A 20,798-nucleotide genomic window follows, 5' to 3' on the forward strand; every position below is an offset into this window, starting at 1 on the left:
AACCTGGTTAGGAGTAGGCTGCCACTGTTAAACCTCTATCAGGTTTTTAATTAATCTGAATTAATTTTTGTATTACAAAATAATTATCTACTTAAAAATGCGGAATAAACTCTGATAGGTAATAGAGGAAGGCTACAGCAGCACACTTCTTAATTATAATCTTTTTAGCTATAATAATAATGCTTTCTGTGCCAAATAATTGACTTGTTTTTATCACATTATCACATTGTGCAGTTCTTAGTTATTAGACATTAGACATTTTGTCACCACAATTCCATGACTAACCGCTGGGATCCCAATGTTCACCGAGGCTAAAATGCTATAAACTTCATTTCCCATAATCACCCTCCTCACGCATCCACGACCAACACGTACTACGGCCAACGCAGGAAGTTGTAGTGACGTCACGGTGAGAGGAGCCAACGGGAGACGTGTGAGCCTGGAGTAACACGTCAGTGTAGTGAAGTGCAGAAGCCGGCTGATAGGGAGTGATCCTCTCACCGTCGTCCCTCTGCCGTCCTCTACATCCGTGTGTTTGTACCCCCAAATGCTTTAATTTGTTCGGAACAGAATATATTCTTTAACTCTTGTCCAGACCCGAGGCCAACCATACACGAAAGGTAAGCACCGACTTAATTTTGCTCGAAAGTAGGTCGGCCGTTTTCTGCTTTCATTTCCGAACGGAAGTGGGTTAATGCTACATTCCGTTAGCTAACGTAGCGTTAGCTTAAAGTGGTGAGAGGCACTAATGGCTACGATTCTTTAATGATATAACATTTGGTGATTGATTTATTGGATTTCTGGTTTTACCGTCTCTCTCCTACCTTCATGTGGGAGCACACACCGTGAAAATGATCATGTTTTAATGATTTCTTAGTGCAGTTCAAAATGGATACACACCTTCAGTGGTGGTCTCATCGGTCATGATACGTGGCCTGGCAGTAGCCAAACGTATTTATTGTATAAATGTCTATTTAATAAATATTTCTTATTTAAAAAGTTATAAGCGCTCCATGTACATAAATACACAGTGTGTGAGGGGAATATACAGTATTTATAGGAAAATACCCTAAATTACAACATTCCTGCAGCTCCTTCATAGGTCATAGTCCTTCAGAAAACACTGAATAGTAATCTGAACCAGACAAGGGGGAAATAATTAAGTGTATTTACTCGACTACTTTACAAATTTGAGGTACTTCAATTTTGAGTGCATTGACTGTATTTTACAGGGAAATATTTACTTTTTACTTAATTACGTTTATCTTACAGCATTGTTTACAGAATATAACCAATTAATAAATGCTAATGTATTACTATGGATTTACCACTTGTTAACCTTGTACATGGTTAAAACCAGCTCCAGGTGCTGTTTTGTTACACACCAAGTCTTACTAATTACTATCAATTTCATTTTGAAAGTTTGTCAAACACATCTAAACTAGACTTGAACGTGTATGCTATTAACCACATCAAATTCAGTACTGGTTTGCTAGTTGGCTATTTGTTTTTACTTTAACTTTACAGCATGCACATAGTACTTCAACTCGAGTAATGCATTTGAAGTGGTGCTTCTGCCTGTAGTAGTATTTGATGTTTGTACTTTTACATGAGCATTGTTTGTGTACTACTGCCACATCTGTATATGCAGGAATTGAGAATTATTTTTAAAGTCAGTGTGACTACTTGAGGTCTTGAAATTGCTTTTTTGTTTGACCATCAGTCTAAAATAAACATATGGATATGGATTATGTATGTTTACTCTGACACAACATAGAGACAAACGGTAACATTGCACAAAAAGATGGAACTATGGATGGTTTATTTTTTTACTGAAAAATGATAATCCCAAATAGTTGGTTACTGATTATACTTATTCATATTCATTAATCATTTCAGCTCTACTGGGGTAACCTAAATATAGTTAAGGTTATGGTCATTCCTGACATAGTTGGTCTTATCTGCAGAAAAAAGAATCCACCATTTATTGTCCCTTTTTTGGCGTTAATTAGACAATTCACCATTTATGTAAAGACATAATATTGGAGTCTGGTAACTTTCAGATACCTTCATTGAACCAACCACTGTTAGATTCAAAGATCATGACAATAAATTGTAGTTGCAGTCCTACTTGGTACACAGGCCTTTAACGTTTTACACTCTGCAAATCTTACGCCTAGATAAAAAGCTTAAAGTTTAAAGTAGTAATTAAGAATTGTTCCTTGTAATTTGACTGACATACCATTGTATTTTTGGTATCTAAAAAGAAAGGGGTGGAGTGTACAGTTGCTACAGCAAGATCTGTAATGATGCATTGCTTAAGTTATCATTGACGTTTTACTGACACATGCCAGCAAAGGCGGAGTCTGAAAATTCCACCTGGGATGTCTATTCACAGCTCATATCTCTATCAAAACTTGCTGGTCAGGTTCTAGTGACATCTGTGTGTGCGTCATGCTTTCGAAGATCTAGGTCTTATTTTAACACAGGAAACGAGGTGTACCGGTATAAAGAGCGTGTGTTCAGTCCAGCAGTGTGAGCAGTTGGAGAGAAGCAGGAACAAGTCTAGACTACCGGTGTCACTTGGACTATACTTCTTTAATCGGAACAGCAGTCTCATTTTGTTTTATTTATCTATTTATTTATTTATTTTTGCAAAAGCTTGGTGATGGCAACCTATCAGGAGTTCATCCAACAGAACGAGGACAGGGATGGGGTAAGATTCAGCTGGAACCTCTGGCCCTCCAGTCGTCTAGAAGCCACCAGGCTAGTTGTCCCCGTCTCCTGCCTCTTCACACCGCTAAAGGAGAGACCTGACCTTCCACCTGTCCAATATGAACCAGTTCTGTGCAGCCGGGCCAACTGCAAGGCAGTTCTGAACCCACTATGGTGAGTCAAACAGAAAAATATTGCCCAGGCTTACGTTTGTGTGCATTTTAGTGATGTTGTGTTACCAGACTTTATTTTGACTTCTGGTTTTCTCTTGTCCACTTTAAACTCAGTTCTTGATGTTTCTTTAGTATTGTAATTCTTTCATAGCCCAAGAGTCAATAGGAATGAATTGGGGCAGTGTGGGTTGCAGGAATTGGAATTTCTTGTTCAGTATATAAGCATTTCTGAATGCTGAGGTGTCATAAGCACTGGGTGTGGCAGTAAGAACTGCAAACATACCTTGTGTGTAAGTTATATTCCTGCCAGTTGGATACTAATTATTATTATTTTGATCCTTCTTTCACAGTCAAGTCGACTTCAGAGCAAAAATTTGGGCGTGCAACTTCTGCTTTCAGAGAAACCCAGTAAGTCCTAATGTTGACAGGACATTTTATTTCTGATGTCTTATATAAGCCTGTATGTTTGACTGGCTCTTTTATTCCTTTATAATTTCTAATGAATCCACTCTTTGTCTCTACAGTTCCCTCCCTCGTATGCAGGCATATCAGAAGTGAACCAGCCAGCTGAACTCATGCCACAGTTCTCAACAATTGAGTACATAGTACAGGTAAATACTACATGTGTGCGTGAACTCCGACCTCAGCTATTTTCACAGAGATTGTATATATTACAAGGAACAGTGCAAAGGTGAACTTTAACAATTTCCAATAGTAAAAATTACTGTTTTTTTTAAAACACCACATAATGCCTCTCTGATCTATCTTAATACTGCAGTGCCCCTTTGTTACCGGTACAGGAAACATTTACTGTAGTTCCACAGTTTAAGCACAGGTATATATATATAAAAAAAAAAAAAAAGAAGTTGTTGAGATCAGCTTGGTGATTAGGTGGGCCAAACTGCAAGCAATTAGAAAGAGCTTTGTCGTTTTTAGGTTGTGTGTTAAATTAAATTCAATTTTATTTGTATTGCACCAATTCACAATCACATCTCAAGGCGCTTTACAGTGTAAGGTTTAGGAAGCTCAGTGTATCAGTAGAGGTTTGGATTTTGGATTAACTGGGGGCTTTTTAAGCATCTATTGGGACATCCTATTAATAGTGAATTACAGTAGTCTGGAAGTAACAAATGCATTGACTAGTTTTTCAGCATCACTTTGAGACATGATGCTCTTAATTTTACCAATATTCCCTAGGAGGAAGGAGGCAGTTGGAGAGATTTCTATTATGTATGATGTAAAGGAGATATCCTGGTCAAAGATAACACTGAGATTCCTCACAGTATTAGTTGATAAAGAGACTATAATAAATATTAGTAATTGACTTTATGGTGAAACATTCTTGGTGTAGCTGCTTTTGTGGTTATTGAGCATAACTGGTTATAAATACTCTATATGTTTTTAAAAACTAAGCTCTTGATCACAGAGCTTCTACTAATGAAAAATTTTTAACAAACGTGAATTCAGCAAACAATAAACTCTACATTAAATATTAACTCAGCCTCATTTTCTCTATATGTTCATAGCAAAATGTTTTTTGCATTCAAGAATAAAACCATAAAAGAACCATACGGTTGCTTTAGTGTATACTACATGATAGTATGTATAATTATGACTCTTATCATAGTGTGTCCTTCCTCTGCCTCCAGCGTGGAGCCCCTGCTCCTCTGATCTTCCTATATGTTGTGGATACATGTTTGGAAGAAGAAGACCTCCAGGCCCTCAAAGAGTCCCTTCAGATGTCCCTTAGTCTGTTGCCGCCCAATTCCCTAGTGGGCCTCATCACATTTGGACGTATGGTCCAGGTTCACGAGCTCAGCTGTGAGGGCATTGCCAAGAGCTACGTCTTCAGGGGGACCAAGGACCTCTCCTCCAAACAGATCCAGGTGGGTAGGTGGCTGGCAAAGTCATGGGGAATTTGAGGAACAATGGAAATAAAGAGATGGGTAGATGATGGTAATCTGTGATTATAATAAGAGAGAACAGATTCTACTTGGTTCAATTTGATTTCCACTTAATATTAGAAAATCTGTAGGTTTTGTAATTTGTAAAAACATTAAAACTGTCAGTTCAGCCTAATTCATAGTTTGAACTAACTATGTGTGTGTATTTCAGGAGATGCTGGGTTTATCTAAGCCAGGAGCGTCAGGACCACAAGGTCGTCCTCCGGCCCCCGAGGATGCTGCAGGCTCTTGCAGGTATAGAGGAGCCGGTCTTTCTCTGTCAGTGTTAGTTGTTTCCAGAAGATAAGGAGTTCAACAACAGAATTCAACAAGCTTGGCGACCCTATGGCAATTAGTATTTTTTTGTCTTAGTTGTGTGTGGTGTGTTTGTTTATACCCAGGTTCCTTCAGCCCGTGCACCGAGTCGATATGAATCTGACGGACTTGCTCGGCGAGCTTCAGAGAGACCCCTGGCCTGTCCCTCAGGGCAAACGACCACTCCGTTCTACTGGTGTTGCTCTGTCTGTTGCCGTGGGTCTGCTGGAGGTACGACAACCATACAGATTCCATTGTACACTAAGTGGATACAAACATTGCTGCACTATAAATAGTTTAGATATGTTACACATGCAGCTTGACACAAATTAAATGACACAAACAGAAACACACAGACATATTATGTGCACATAATTCTCTGGTTACAAATTAATTAGCAGTCATTCATTGCAATGTTTCACAGTGACCTGAACTTTAACCTCTTTAAGACAACGCTGCCACGTTACGGTTCCACGCACACTTCCTGATAATTAACTTCTGCAGTAAGAGTGTGTGTGCTCTGTCAGTCCAAAGGCTGGTGTCTTGTTGTTGGCTTTCTGTCTTCTCTTCCACCATCATTATCCTCTCTTCTCTTCTGCTAATCTGTGTGGTTACATAACTGCTAGTGCAACAGATCATTCCCCTCACTGTGCACTCTGTCAGCAGAAGGATGAGGCCTGATTAGAATAAATTCGTCTTCAGATTCACTGATTTGTCGAGGGGCATTTGGCTTGATGAATAGATCTTTTACATACAAAGCAAACTACAAAAAGCACTTGGCACACACTGTTGGCTGGCTTATTCGTTTAATTGTTCTGGGTGAATGGGTACACTTTGTCCCTTTTATAAATGAATATGTGGTTACGTAAAACCTGATATCAAATGGTCACATTACATTAAAAGATTATCCTATTAGCTTTGTGACTATATGGCCTAGTTCCAAATGTATCATTGTGTCTCTAACTTTCCCAGAGTCCTGGACTCTGAACTTTGTTGTGTTGGCTGTGAGGTTTCCCTTAGCTGGAATAAATTTCCTTTAAGGCTCATTCAGACTTGTGCTTTATCCATAAATTCTAATGCATAATTTCATTTTTAATAGTTCAGGTTGAGTGATTACTAGAAAATAATAGAATGAAATAATTTCAGATTACTGAATAAAATAAACATTTCCTCCTGTAGCAGAAGAATCAACTCATTTTTGAGTTGTCATAGTAAATCTGTGAATTTTACTAAAGCCAAATTCCTCTTCTCTTCTCCCTCAGGGCACATTCCCAAACACAGGGGCTCGTGTGATGCTGTTTATTGGAGGGCCCCCCACACAGGGCCCAGGCATGGTGGTGGGAGATGAGCTGAAAACTCCCATCCGTTCCTGGCATGATATACAGAAGGACAATGCACGGCATTTGAAGAAAGCCACCAAGGTGAGCAAATCTGTTAAGTTCTCATCTACAACAGTGTAGTACTTGAAATTCAGTCAAATCTTTGTACCCATCCATTGCCCTAAAAGCTTTGGTTGTGTAATTTTTACAGTTGTTTCATGTCTTTTGTTTTTGTGTTTGCTTCCTTGTTTCGTATCATACAGTATTACGAAGCCTTGGCCAACAGATCAGCAGTTAATGGCCACAGTATTGATATCTATGCCTGTGCCCTGGACCAGACCGGACTGCTGGAGATGAAGTGCTTATCTAATCTCACTGGGTATGTCAGCACTGTTGTTTAATTGGCTAAAGGGTTGGAATTTATCTGTCTCGTTTAACATCTTAACAATTAGTTGTGCTATGTTATCAGGGGTCACATCGTGATGGGAGACTCCTTCAACACCTCCCTATTCAAGCAAACCTTCCAGAGGGTCTTCAGTAAAGACTACAACGGAGACTTCCGCATGGCCTTTGGAGGCGTCCTGGAAGTCAAGGTAAATAAGTTATTTAGTCTTTGGAGTTGTGATCAGTGTCATTAACCATTGTAATATTTACCTAAAGATATCATGAAAAAATTGACCCTTTTTTTCACTTTCAGACATCAAGGGAGCTGAAGGTTTGCGGGGCCATTGGGCCGTGTGTTTCTCTCCACTCCAAAGGTTCCTGTGTTTCTGAGAATGTGAGTTCATGTCCCAAAAACTGAACAATGGGTTCAGATTCTCACAGCTGGTATACTGGAAGCTTTGTAATTTTCTGCTACTCATCATAGTATGATCCCTGTTTTGTATAGGAGATGGGCATCGGTGGCACAAGCCAGTGGAAAGTGTGCAGTCTCAGCCCCTCCACCACTTTGGGCATTTATTTTGAGGTGGTGAATCAGGTCAGAAACCCTAAAAAACATGCTAAACATGCACCAGAGGTGCCAGTTTGTTCGACTCATGCAAACATGGGAATGATTGTCAACTGTAGTCTTACTATCTGTACTGTTTTGTGTGTGTGTAGCACAACGCGCCAGTTCCCCAGGGTGGCCGAGGGGCAGTCCAGTTTGTAACGCAGTACCAGCATTCCAACACACAAAGGAGGATACGGGTTACCACCATCGCCAGGAAGTAAGACCATATTTTGTATAGCTGTTATGAAAGCTTAGTGATTTATAACAGGCAAGACTGTATTCAAAGTGGCACATTATTATTATTATTTTATGCACCTCCTAGTGTAAGTTAGTTGTATAATAAGACTGGCTTTAACCTGACTAAGTGACAGCTAGAATCAATTTTAGCCTCGTCAGAAAGGTTGTTTAGGTTCCTCTAATTGAGTACAAAACCATGACGAACGTGTGCGTCATTCACATTCACACCCACACTTACCTGTGCCACTCCTACCCTTTTCTTCATCCTTCCCCTCCCTCCCTATTTTTTTCTTTCCGTCCCAATTCAAGCTGGGCAGACGCCCAGTCTCAAATTCAGCACATTGAATCATCATTCGACCAGGAAGCGTCCGCCGTGCTCATGGCTCGCCTTGGAGTCTTCAGAGCAGAGTCGGAAGAGGGACCCGATGTGCTGCGTTGGCTCGACAGGCAGCTCATCCGCCTGGTAGGTGACACTCCCAGACTAAAACCAATCCCTTTACCTGTGCTTTGTGACTAGTGGAACAGTACATAGTTGGCATTGTTGGAATTGTGTGGTATAAATAGTAAAAACGTCATTAATGGTTTGAACATACTGCTGTGTGACGTGACAGGTTATGCAGGGTTTTTAATGTGGCATGTTAAGTATTTAAACAGTGTTTTGTCTCCCTTGGTTGCAGTGCCAGAAGTTCGGCCAGTTCAATAAGGACGATCCTGCATCCTTCAGACTTTCAGAGTCTCTGTCCCTCTACCCACAGGTAAACACATGAAAGTAAATCTATACTAAATTTATATTTTTGAGACTAATTTTGTATCTTAAAATGTGAACTTAATTATAAATATACCTCTGTCCCCACTTTAACTCTTCAAAATTTGTTGGTCATTTTTTGATTACATGAGACTAATTATTAATTTTAATAACTTTTTTTATCTTCCTTTCTCATCCACCTGCAGTTTATGTTCCACCTGAGGAGGTCGCCCTTCCTGCAGGTGTTTAACAACAGCCCAGATGAGTCCTCCTATTACAGGCACCACTTTGTCAGGCAGGACCTGACCCAGTCACTCATCATGATCCAGCCCATTCTGTACTCATACTCTTTCCATGGGCCACCAGAGGTCAGCGTCACACCCAACACAGCATTATTATCAATGTTAGACGAGTCTCATTAGTGCTTGAACATCTGATCTTTTTCAATGCTCCTGTTTTTTGGTATTGAATTGTTCTAAACTGTGTCCTGAACCTCTCTGTTCTTCACAGCCCGTGCTCTTGGACAGCAGCAGTATCCTACCCGATCGAATCCTGCTGATGGACACTTTCTTCCAGCTGGTTATCTACCATGGAGAGGTGAGAGAGGGAATGCTTTGAAACAGATGCTGTGTTACAATTTTAAAACATCTTAAAAATCCATTAGAGAGTCGAATTTCCTTAATTTCTCTCTTGAGGCTTTGTTGAAATGAGCAATCATTCATAAACCGACACTGTCCTATGTCTTTCCAGACTATTGCCCAGTGGAGAAAAGCAGGTTACCAGGAAATGGCAGAGTATGAGAACTTCAAACAGCTGCTGCAGGCTCCTCTAGATGATGCCCAGGAGATCCTGCAGACACGTTTCCCCATGCCACGCTACATCGACACAGAGCACGGAGGCTCACAGGCCCGCTTCCTGCTGTCCAAGGTCAACCCATCACAGACCCACAACAACCTCTACGCCTGGGGACAGGTACAGTATTATAGGATACAACTATTTTTGTGCTTGTCTGCTCAAAGGGAGATTGATTTTAGAGGTCACATTCTTCACCAGAAGTGGAAATAGATGGTTATCAAAAGTAGGGAAGAGGGAAATCCTATTATGTTCTGTCCAATAGAAACATTTCTCCACATTCAGCTTCAGTAAACTGATGTTCCTACAGAACACTCATAAACAGACGAGCCTAAAACCATTTCTAAAATCTCCTAGGTTTTTCCAGTTTCCTTGTTTTTGTCTACATCAAGACAAGATTGTCTGTGTCCTGGGTGAAAAACAATCTCAGACTATTTAAAGTTAAACTGTCAGCAAACACAGATCTTGGATTAGCTGGACTCTAAGTGGAGAAAATTGAAAGCTGAAAATAGCATTAATCTCTTATTTCCCATTAAGTCAAAGAAAAGCTAAAGCATAACCTGCTTTATGACAACGCTGTCAATACATCTATGCCAGTCTGAGAATGAGATTATCCAGACAAACGGGGTCTTGCATAAGCTAATCTTAGTGATAAACGTGTTTGGTTCATTAAAGTGATCTTGGGATCAGAGTTATGTCATGAAACGATCTGTCCTCAAAGCAAGTAAATCACTATTCACCACTACTGTTTTTTTCTTTTTTCTTTTTGTCCTTCTTATGCATCTACAGGAGACTGGAGCCCCGATCCTCACTGATGACGTCAGCCTGCAGGTCTTCATGGACCACTTGAAGAAACTGGCCGTTTCCAGCTCTACGTAGACGTTTCTGTTCCACTATGAAGAAAGGAGTGACACAACATTCCTGCTCTGATATTGGGATCCTTTAACATTTCTCCTGAGCCAAACTGAGAGAGTCTACTGTATATGCTAACTTTATTTCACTATATTCTGAACATAAACTTCTTATTTATAAGAAATGGCTCCAATTTTCCAGAACCAGACTGTCTTCATGAAAGCAATATCACATTCCCTGTTATATATTTGATACCACCTTGGACATGCAGAATGATTGGATTAATTCAATGTGCTTTATTTTTGTTTGTTTGTCCTAAACTGTGTGTCTGCTGCATTCAACTTGGGTAAAGATGCTGTTTAATAGGATGCTTATGTAGAGTATTTTGCTCTGTGTATATCTAAAGATGATGTGTAGAGTTCTTCTCAATAATAAATTATAATGGTACCTCTAGCTGGCTAAGAAATGTTTGATGCACAGTGCTTAACAGTTTTTACACCGATAGCTTATTAATCTCAGTATTTATGAAAAGTGTTTTCAAAGAAAATTCCCTCTGAATAATGAGGTTTCATGTTCTGAGTAATATAAGACTCTCTCAAAAGTGGAAGACTCCTGTTTTTAATGATGAGCATTAACATTTATTTTGAACTTAGATTTTAGGATACTCTATAGTTTAGTCTACTCATTCCATATGATTCCCCATCTTGTATTTCACACCCAGTGACCTCCCAGAATGTGTTTGTAATAAAACTTTAATTCACAGTTTGCCTCTGTAAAAGGGACAGTCTTCAATTCAGATTACTGAAATACTGTCACTATAAAGAACACAGGAAACTGATTTTGTCTGACTCCCATTTCATGACATGTTGTGGCCACCGTACATTTGAATTTTGATGCTTACGTGCAACAGAAGTTCATTCAGTAAAAAGTGGATTTTCACATGGAAGTCAGAGCTTATCAGAGCTGCTCAGTTCAAACATCAGGCATCTGGCCGTGCTCTTATCTGTCTAGTATTGCAGATTTGAACAATAGCGTGCCTGTCTGGGAGAGAGAGAGAGAGAGAGAATGGTGCATGCACACAGCATGTTATGACAACAGTAGGTGATATATCCTCTGTGCAGATTGGAAGCAACAGTGCCTAAACGATTGTGCTTTTTTTTTTATTCGTCGCTACTGTACAGAAAGCCTGCGCAGGATGCAATCCTAATCATCAAACCACTCACACACCATCTACTGTCACTGTAAGCTGATTTCAGAGCACCCAGACAGTATGATTTCGAGGATCAGTGAACGGCAGATTATGAAGACTAATCCTTAGGGGCTATCTGTTTAGAGGCGAATTCTACTCTTGGCAGCTTTAAGCGGAAGTTGCTACTAAAATACAAATGACGTCTATGTCTATTGAGATCTTAGGACTTACTATTTTGCAATATGAAGCCACATATGCTCCAAAGTTATTCAAAGCCAGATGGAAAGATTCAATACAAAGGCTCTTAAATCTTTTTTTTTTTTTTTTTTGACATGGATACCCCTGCAGAATACTGAAAGCTTCTTTTAGATCTGCGCATATTTCAGTTGTGTGATGCTGTAGACGTGTGACATGGACATCAAATCTTATAAAGGAAAAATAATCAGGTCTGTTAATCTCCGTGTCTATATGCTGGAAGTGTTGACGCAAGCAAAGGCTACAGCTGTGCATGTTCAATGATGTTCAGAGTAACAAAAGCACATTACAATTTCTCGGAGCCCACAATTTAGCGTTTCTTCAGTGATCATTGATGATGCTCATGTCCATGTGATTCCCAGGCTTAGGCAAAGCTGTAAGGAAATGTGTGTTCTTATTATCTCCTATCAAATCCTAACAGATCAGTTCTAGTCCAGCAGCCAGAGAAATCCAGGCTGGCTTCTGTCCCATAGATCTTACGTAAGACTTATATATAGAATATGTCATAGCATGTTTACATAAGTGTGAACTACGTTTAACTATGACTGGCCCAACATCAAAGTTTGACTGTAGTAATTAAAAGGCGTGTGTCTAAATAAATGTAAAATGTTACGATGACACTATGACTATGATAGTGAGACAGATGATTCAAGATAATAAACTGACGCTTCATTCAATCTGTGACTAAATAAATTGTAGAGAGACCAGTTGAGACTAATTGCTTGCACTGCTTATGAAATAACCTGCAGAGACTACTGTTTCCTCAGCGTTGGTCTGGGTTGTGTCTAATGAAACATGGCTTCACATGGTAAGGATTTGCTTGAACGAGTAGGAAACCAGATTGTCAGACTATATAAAGATGGGAGAGGGTACGAGATTAGAGGGCATGAGGATTATCTGTGGAAAATGGTGTTTCAGTGACTGATCAGACGGTACGATGGACATGTGCACGAAGTCAACCAAAGAGTAAAACTACTCCGGACCAGGACTACCACAGTGAAGAGAAGTAAAGAATCATCATTGAACAGTGGCTGAACATCTCTCCACAGGTTCATGCAGGACGAGCAAAACCCATGCCCAGTGGAATCAAATAAAAAGTCAGACATGCAAAACATAACAAAATAAAAATAATAATACTGAATGGTGCACGGACATGTTGAGTTGGAGTTGATTCTGAAATGGATATTTGATTACATATTAAATAATTTATTTGTTGCACAGGTGGAGAATTTAATAAAAGCAGCGAACAGAATCAATAATGACAGGTAACATTCAATATAACATGAAAGTTCCACAATAATGCCTGTGGGGGTGTCCTCCCCTAACTTATGCTGTGTAATTTTCTGAGGTGGTGGGCAGCCGTCATAAAGAATGGTTCAGCAGCTATTTAGTCGTTGCATAGAGGGAATGGTGTGTCTCATCATTTGGGAGTGGTATTCATGCTGATGATGCCTTGAACACGACGCAGATCACCCACTCTCCCGCTGCCAAATCATCCCCAGATCATCACGTTTCCACCTCCGTGCCTCCCTGATGGTGTTAGGTGACACCTGTCTTGATCTCATCAGCTCTGTGTATAAACTCTGCACTGTATGGTCTTCACTTGAATCCAAACACCTCAAATTTGGACTCAGCAGTCCACAAGGCTTTGTTCCAGCCAACTAAAATCCACTGTTTGTGCATTATGGCGACTACTTGGCAATTCTGTCCGTGAGTCTCCTACACATGGTGCCTGTACTCTCTGTTTTTTCTCATGTTTATTGAATCAGTGTAAATAACTTGTTGTGCATTGCTGTCTTTTTTGAAATATAACAAACTCAATTAGTCTCCTGTTATGCTCTGGTGAATGTGTGAACATTCGTTTCCTCCATGCTGCGGCAAAGGACTTAAAACGTGTCAACTTGAGAGCAGGGATTAACTTCTTGTTATTGCCTCAAACACAAGAGAGGGCCTATCACCAGTGGCATAGAAGTCATAAGCAGTGTTTACCAGCCCGAAGCCAAATATTGTGACTTCCAATATGCTGCTGATATTCAATAAGACTCTTGTCGGCTGTTGGCTAACCGCAGGGTGATTTAAGGGCACAGAGCACTTTTCTCATCTTTAATCACGTACAGGGGATTAATGAGTTAGTGAGCTGTTGGTATTTCCGTGGTTCTTCTCCCTGAATATTTCCAGCCATTATCAAAGCAGTTCATCAAATTCCATTTGCTATTTTTGCACCTACAAGTCTGGATCAAGTAGTGCAAGTGGCACGTGAAGTGGGAGATTTAATCCTGTGTAATTGCAACAGAAAATGTGCCTCTCACCCGTTGATTACCTTCTCGAACACCCCGCCAAGGTGGTAATTACCTGCTGTATCACCAGCAGCTTGTTCAACAGTATTTGGGGCACTTCGGTGTCGAGCCTTGGCCTGATTTGTTAGTTTTTAGAGTCATGTTGAAGTGCGGCTTAGCCTCCGGGGCTGAGGATGAAGGCGTGCTGCTGAGGTAACATAGATGTCGGCCCTATCTGGCCTCATTTACACTGGGGTTGTAAACACTGTTCCTGAAGAGGCTCCCACATCTTGTATTTTTAGCTCATTCTCACACACATAATTGCAGCACTCATGCGTAGTCTGGTCTCTGAGATGCAGCACAGTCACTGCAGACTGTCAGCGTGTTGTGGAACGATCTCTGCTTGCCACAATGTGCAGAGCTCGACAGGCCATCGTCAGTGTGGTCAGCAGCAGCAGCAGCAGCAGCAGCAGCAGCAGGCTCATCATCCTCTCAGGGACCTCCCCTGAAACAAGAGAGCACAGGTCAGCTTCTCTGAAAACACAAATAATTCTCAGAAATAAAGACGACTAAATCTGCATTTACACTCATGAACTTACCATGAACACAGTGGTTATATTTGATTACTTTGGTTTTATTGACTGATCAATGTGCTTCTGGATTCAGAGTAATGTCCAACCTTAGTTTACTTATATTCCTAAATATGCACATTTATGTGTGTATCTACAGGTATTTGAAAAGACATCAAGATTTATTAATGGTTTAAGACTGAAGTGAAGCCTGATGTTAAAAAGACACTGTGTTCCTTTAACACTTTTCAAACTTAAACCCCAACCAACCCTCACCCAGGTCACATCACTGAGGCCCTTCATATAATGTGTTCACTTATGCAGCAGTAGTTTCTAAGATGTTCTGAAACTCTGCAGTGAGCTCTGGCTGCATATTATAGTGATGTGTAAGTAAGTGGCAACTGTTGACTTCCACAATCTGCTGGTAGGTTGTAAGCAGTGGAGCATCATAGTGAGAGAGAGAGAGAGAGAGAGAGAGAGAGAGAGAGAGAGTAACATCATGAAGAAAATCCCACACTTGACGCAGGCGAGCGTCAAATCCTTTGACAACGTGACGTCCTACAGGCTGGACGCACGCGTGTCAACATGGGAACAGTGTCATCATGGGAATGTGACACTTTGGCACCCAGCTGAGCTCAGTGTAGGGGATGCTGTCCGTGCGTTGCGCATCTCCGGAGACGTTTGGGACGCGTTGAAGTGCCAAATGGGACCCCCACCTCACCCGGTGCGTTCGTGCGCACACTCCACCGTGCACCCATGAAGTTTTCTCTGGCTCTGCACCCATTTCGCGGACAATGAAGTCGACTCGCAAATGCAGGACCCTTCTGTCTGTCAGCCTGAACTTCTTCGCGCTGCTTTTCTCCATAACCGCGTTCATAACGACGTACTGGTGCGTGGGCACCCAGAGAGTGCCCAAACCCAAGTGCAGCAAGTTGCGCACACACCAGTGTATCGACTACGGAGTGAACGAGACGGACCCGAACAAGGTGGTGTACAGCTGGGAGACCGGGGACGACAGGTTCCTGTTCCGCCAGTTCCACACCGGCATCTGGTCCTCATGTGAGGAGAACATCCACGATGAAAGTAAGAGGCGAAGGTGTGTGTGTGTGTGTGTGTGTGTGTGTGTGCGCCTACAAACCTACTCTAACTCCCCAATCAGACAGTGACTTGATGTTATTTAGAAGAAAAACTGTATTTTAGTTGTTTTTTTAATTCTACCAGCTTTATAATTGCATTTGCAGATACATGTGTCTGCCTACTCCCATTTTATTTATTTATGTATTTCACAGATTACTGTTATTATTATCGTCACATTTTATTTAATCTGACATGTGTGAGCCCATTAACACACTGACTCACTATTCCCAATTGAAAAAACGAACCCGAATACACAAATGTTTACCTCTGAAATGAGGTGAATAGAGGTGTCTATTTGTCATAATGCCACACAGCACAAGTGGGCAATCTCACCTTCTATTTCTAGGGTTATAAAACTGTACAGACCTGGAATACAAGCTTTATCCAGTCTAGAGGCACATCTAACATTAAAACCATTAAAACAGAGTGAAGGGGAAAGATGATTTGAACAGGTAACACGCATCAGAAAGAGAGCGTCCCGGTTCAGGTGTGGTCCGATTTGAACTCCAACTGTCTTTGATATCAGCATAACCTGTGCTAATAAGACCTGTTTTTACAATAGGAACGAAGCACACACTGAGATTATCTAAGTAGGAATAGCTAGAACATGCCTATCTCATCAAGTGGCTGTTCTTTGGAGAGGGGGGGCAGAGACAGCTTGATTTAATAAGGATTATGTAACAGGGGCCTTGATGAGTTTTTCCTCAAAACAGCTGTTGCCACCCTACTTCTACCTGATTAAAGTGTTCCACACAAATCCAGAGACACACCCCGCTCGACAGATGAAAAAATGACATCTGCAGGAATGTGTCGTGTCGACAGTCATTTTTTTACACCCTACATTTACAAAGGTTCTCCTTAGATGTCAGAGTCTATTCAAGGTTTGATAGACACACCTGTTATTACGTTTTATAAAAAATCTATTCTGTGCAATCTATAATTCAATAAAACAAGAAGCAGATGTCCTTGCCAGCGCACCATCTGGTGACACTGAATGAGCTGCAGCTCTCGGATATAGCTCTTATTTAACATCCTGCTCATTCAGTTTTTGAACTGGTGAACTCTGATGTTCTTGTTGCTTCAGTGACAGTTTAGAAATATGGAGCGGGACTAAAATGTACAACCATCGATAAGATTAAGTTCACACTTAACATTTATTACAGCCAGCCACGTGGTAAGAGGTTCAGGTGAGTATACAAGTAATGATGAGCAGGCATAGACGCAGACACAGTTATTTACCATCAGAGCAGGAACAGTACAGGGACACATCAGGAGAAAAATACATCCAACAGATAACAGGTTGTGAGTAAAACGTCACACAGCTTCCACGAGCATTGGCTTTGTGACTGAGGTGGTATGAGATATGCCACTGGGCTGAAATGACATAATGCAGGATGAACTGTAACAGCTGTGTGGCTTCACCTGTTAGGAGGTGTCACTGTGAGGACTGAGCTGATCCTGTGAAACACATCTGGACAGAAACTGGGAATGAAAGACAAATTAGGACTTGGAATTAATTCCGCATCAGTTCAGCACAAAGAGTGTTTGTTTATTCTTTGGGTCTTGTTCCTTCTGACCTTTTTAACTTTTTATATGTCCTCCTCTGATCCTCCATAAACGAATCACCACACAGGCAGTCCAGCAGAAAGCATTAGCTAAATACGCCTCTGCAAAATTGTCCTGCGCTAAGATATAACAGTTTGTTTTTCCCACTGTTCCTGTTGCTAGGTGAGAGATGCAGAAGCTTCATTGATTTGGCCCCAGCATCAGAGAAAGGTGAGTGACTGCTTTTCATGATCAGAAGATCTGTCCATCATGAAAACATCCTTCAAAAGCTCATAGAGGATGTTTGTCTGTGTAAAGTGCCTTTTATTTAGTTTAGTTTAGTTTTATACATGAACTAATAAACATTTGGTGTTAATGTCAGCTGTGCCGACATAGTCCTTTGAGAAATGTTAATTTCCTGTTGATATGCAAAGTGTCAGAAAGATGTAGCCAGATTACATTTGGCTTGATTAAGTGGGAAGCAGAATACGAATGTGTGCGGACCGGAGAGCTCTGAGATGAATTGAAACTGAACAGCTGCCCGTCAGTTGAAAATGTTGACATCTGCTCCTGTTAGCAGCTCTGAACCCTCAAACGATGGATTAAATCTAAATCAAACATATGTCTGCTTTACATCTCGTGCGATTTTAAGGATGCTTGGAGACTTATTCACATGCCAATTAATATTTGCTCTTAAAGAGGGGTGATATAAATACAAAGTTCAAATGTAAATACTAAAATACATTTTAAAGACAAATAATAAATGAGATATTAAATGAGATAATGAGTAAAACTAAAGTATGAAGTTTCTCACAGTGCCACTTGATTGAATGTCCTTGTTTTGCAGGGATGCTGTGGCTGTCCCTGATATCTGAGATGCTGTACATCGTTCTGCTGGTGGTGGGCTTCAGCCTCATGTGTTTGGAGCTGGTCCACTCCAGCAACGTCATAGACGGACTCAAGCTCAATGCCTTCGCTGCCATCTTCACTGTGCTCTCAGGTAGTAGTGCACGTTAATCTGAGGCGGTTGTGATTCCATTTTCCATGACCATGATGATTTGATAAAGAGCTGTCTGAAATATGGGAGGTGGGATTTCCCATATCCCATCTCATGATTAGGGAAAAATAAGAAAACCTACGTCATTTGCTTTTAAAAATTAATTTAGAAGATGACATGCAACCTTGCTGACATCCTGTTTCAATCCAAGGAACCAGTTGTCCTGCATTGGTCAGGAATAAATCCAAACTGAATTTAAAATGGGTGACGCAGGAGTACAGTTAAGAACAGAATCCATCATAGTGCCAAGTCAAAAGGTGAAGACATGTTAGTTTCTGTGGTGGTTGATGAAAACATGGAGCTCAGATGAAACTACAGACGGTACTTGTTTTACAGCTCAGAGCATTTCAGTATTAACAAGCATGAACTACTTGGGTATAGGGATTTAAGGTTTGGGATTACATTGTTTCAGTATGTTTGGATTTACTACCCATATATATTTGTATAGGTATGAGGCGTTGTATCTGTTCTTGGAGAAAGCTGCTTGTGTAAATTTAGATTTTGAACCATGTCCTACAGTCAGCTAACTAGCTAACTATACATTGATTTCAGGTCTTCTTGGCATGGTGGCTCATGTGATGTACACCCAGGTCTTCCAGGTCACTGTCAGCCACGGCCCACCTGACTGGAGGCCTTACAATTGGGACTATGGCTGGTCCTTCTGGTATGAATCTACAGACACACAACAGAGCACAGATTTATTCATACTGTGTACGTTATTTACAAATATATATACACATTTCATTGTAAATGTAAAGTTAACTTAACCATTAGACGATCGACCGTTCTGCATGCTGAGAGAGTCAGTTGTAGCTATGCTCTCACCTCTCCCCAGCATCACTGTCTCTAATGAAAAAAGCCCAAAGCTCTCATGTTATGGTCGGATTAGGCTTTGGTGTCCAAAGCCCCAATACAGGCGTGATTGGAATTGCATAAGGGGATAATATTTCGCTCCTTTACAATATGCACAGTATGCTGAGAATTCATTTTAGAGACTGAACAATTCTTGACCTGTTGTGGGCATTAACCAGCCTGTGTGAAAAGTACATGAGACGATGATTTGGTTGTGTGATCTCACATGTCCCCTGCATGCTTAAATGGGAGAGGCAGGACCTAAAAAATGATTGACACTAATCTCTGCAAACACTGCCAAAATACTAAGGGAAGAAATGAAAAAACACAATATGGATTGTGTCCCGACTCAGAAGTTCAACTGAGTTCTTCTCTCTTCTTTGTCAGCATTGCCTGGGCATCCTTCACCTGCTGTATGGGCGCTTCAGTCACGACTCTCAACTCCTACACAAAGACTGTCATCGAGTTCAGGCACAAACGCAAGACCTTTGAGCAAAGCATCCGTGAGGAGGACGCAAGGGAGGCTTTCGGATACTTACGGGAACATTCGGTGCACTCCCTCTCCAAATCTGTGGAGATTTATTCCAGCCAGAGCATGCAAGGCGGCAGGAAAACTCCCATACCTGTTGACTCTTTGGACCTGAGCGACATTACAGCATCCTTAGGAGAAGAACAGTGCTGAATGTATGAGACAGTAGGTGGTGGTATTGCGACAACTCGATGGACGGAGGCGCTGTTGTCACCCACTCTGCTTGGCTTTCAGTACGGGATGAACCCCTAACAGAACTTCAATCCACATCATTAGCTCCATTGAATACATTTGAACACTGCCTTAACCACAACAGGTCGCAGATTTTTAATCACACAAGGTTGAAAGTGTACCACTATGAATAGGGGGAGGGGGTTTCACATGCTAAAAGCCTTATTAAATATGTTTCAGCTAAACAATAAATCAATGCAAAACTATGAGTGTAACTAGTGTTCATTAATTGTAACACAGGGCCACAAATACTCACTGCAAATGACGTGCCTAGATATATAAACTGTAAATAAGCGGCAGAGTGTAGGTGTGCAGTATGGCTGTGAACAGAATCATTGTGAAAACGTGCATATTTTCATTTTGGATGTTAATAATCACTTACTTAAAACCACTGTGAACCACACTGAAAAAGAAAACACTCATACAACAACTTGTAAAGGCACAATTAGTCCGGATACCATCACATCATTTGCATTTTATGTTTCTGCTTTGACTGGATGAAAATAAAGATTGGCTAATGTCAAAATGTATCTTTTCACTATATCACGATTTGCTGTATGTTTTGACTTTGAGTCTGACAACTCGATTGTCGGTCAGTTCAAAAAGACTGCAATTGAACATGTTCAGGGAAATCTCAGTCAATATAGGCTGGAAATCGTGTGTGTGACCTTCTAGCCCTCAGGGAGCACTGCATGTAAAACCATCACACTGCCACGATGGATGTCTTCTTGTATCCAGCAAACTGGGGAAACTGCATACTGTATGAGTCCAATAGTTGGGAAATACTGATCCCGGAGGGGAGAAGAGTAATTATTATTATAATTGTTATTTTATGTATTGAAATGTCCTGAAGGGGTCTTTGAAGGGACCAAAGATCCCCTGGCCGTACACTAAATTTAAGAAGGCAGTAATGGTAAGCCTGGGGCACTGTATCCATAATCCCTACAGAGGGCAGTGTTGTCTTGACAAACTGTTCTCAACGCTGCATTGTTTTTTGTTAGTGGCTTATTTTGCAT

At 40.9% G+C, this 20,798-nt stretch overlaps 2 protein-coding genes across 2 annotated transcripts; both read left to right on the top strand.

Annotated features, from left to right (window-relative positions):
• Nucleotides 1-445: 445 nt before the first annotated feature.
• On the top strand, nucleotides 446-10,595 carry sec23b (SEC23 homolog B, coat complex II component). Its single transcript, XM_026360322.1, has 19 exons — nucleotides 446-620; nucleotides 2,662-2,889; nucleotides 3,239-3,296; nucleotides 3,413-3,499; nucleotides 4,538-4,774; nucleotides 5,004-5,086; nucleotides 5,233-5,377; nucleotides 6,409-6,567; nucleotides 6,729-6,844; nucleotides 6,935-7,058; nucleotides 7,163-7,243; nucleotides 7,355-7,444; nucleotides 7,567-7,673; nucleotides 8,003-8,156; nucleotides 8,371-8,448; nucleotides 8,645-8,806; nucleotides 8,949-9,035; nucleotides 9,189-9,410; nucleotides 10,080-10,595. Exons 2-19 carry the CDS (start codon nucleotides 2,669-2,671, stop codon nucleotides 10,167-10,169), a joined length of 2,301 nt encoding a protein of 766 aa, XP_026216107.1. The 5' UTR covers nucleotides 446-620; nucleotides 2,662-2,668; the 3' UTR covers nucleotides 10,170-10,595.
• Nucleotides 10,596-15,225: 4,630 nt separating this feature from the next.
• On the top strand, nucleotides 15,226-19,704 carry LOC113162279 (germ cell-specific gene 1-like protein). Its single transcript, XM_026360337.1, has 5 exons — nucleotides 15,226-15,514; nucleotides 17,297-17,344; nucleotides 17,961-18,113; nucleotides 18,723-18,834; nucleotides 19,410-19,704. Exons 1-5 carry the CDS (start codon nucleotides 15,226-15,228, stop codon nucleotides 19,702-19,704), a joined length of 897 nt encoding a protein of 298 aa, XP_026216122.1.
• The last annotated feature ends 1,094 nt before the right edge of the window (nucleotides 19,705-20,798 follow it).

The sequence above is a fragment of the Anabas testudineus genome, chromosome 1 (genome assembly GCF_900324465.2).
Source record: "Anabas testudineus chromosome 1, fAnaTes1.2, whole genome shotgun sequence".
Taxonomy (NCBI): Eukaryota; Metazoa; Chordata; class Actinopteri; order Anabantiformes; family Anabantidae; genus Anabas; species Anabas testudineus.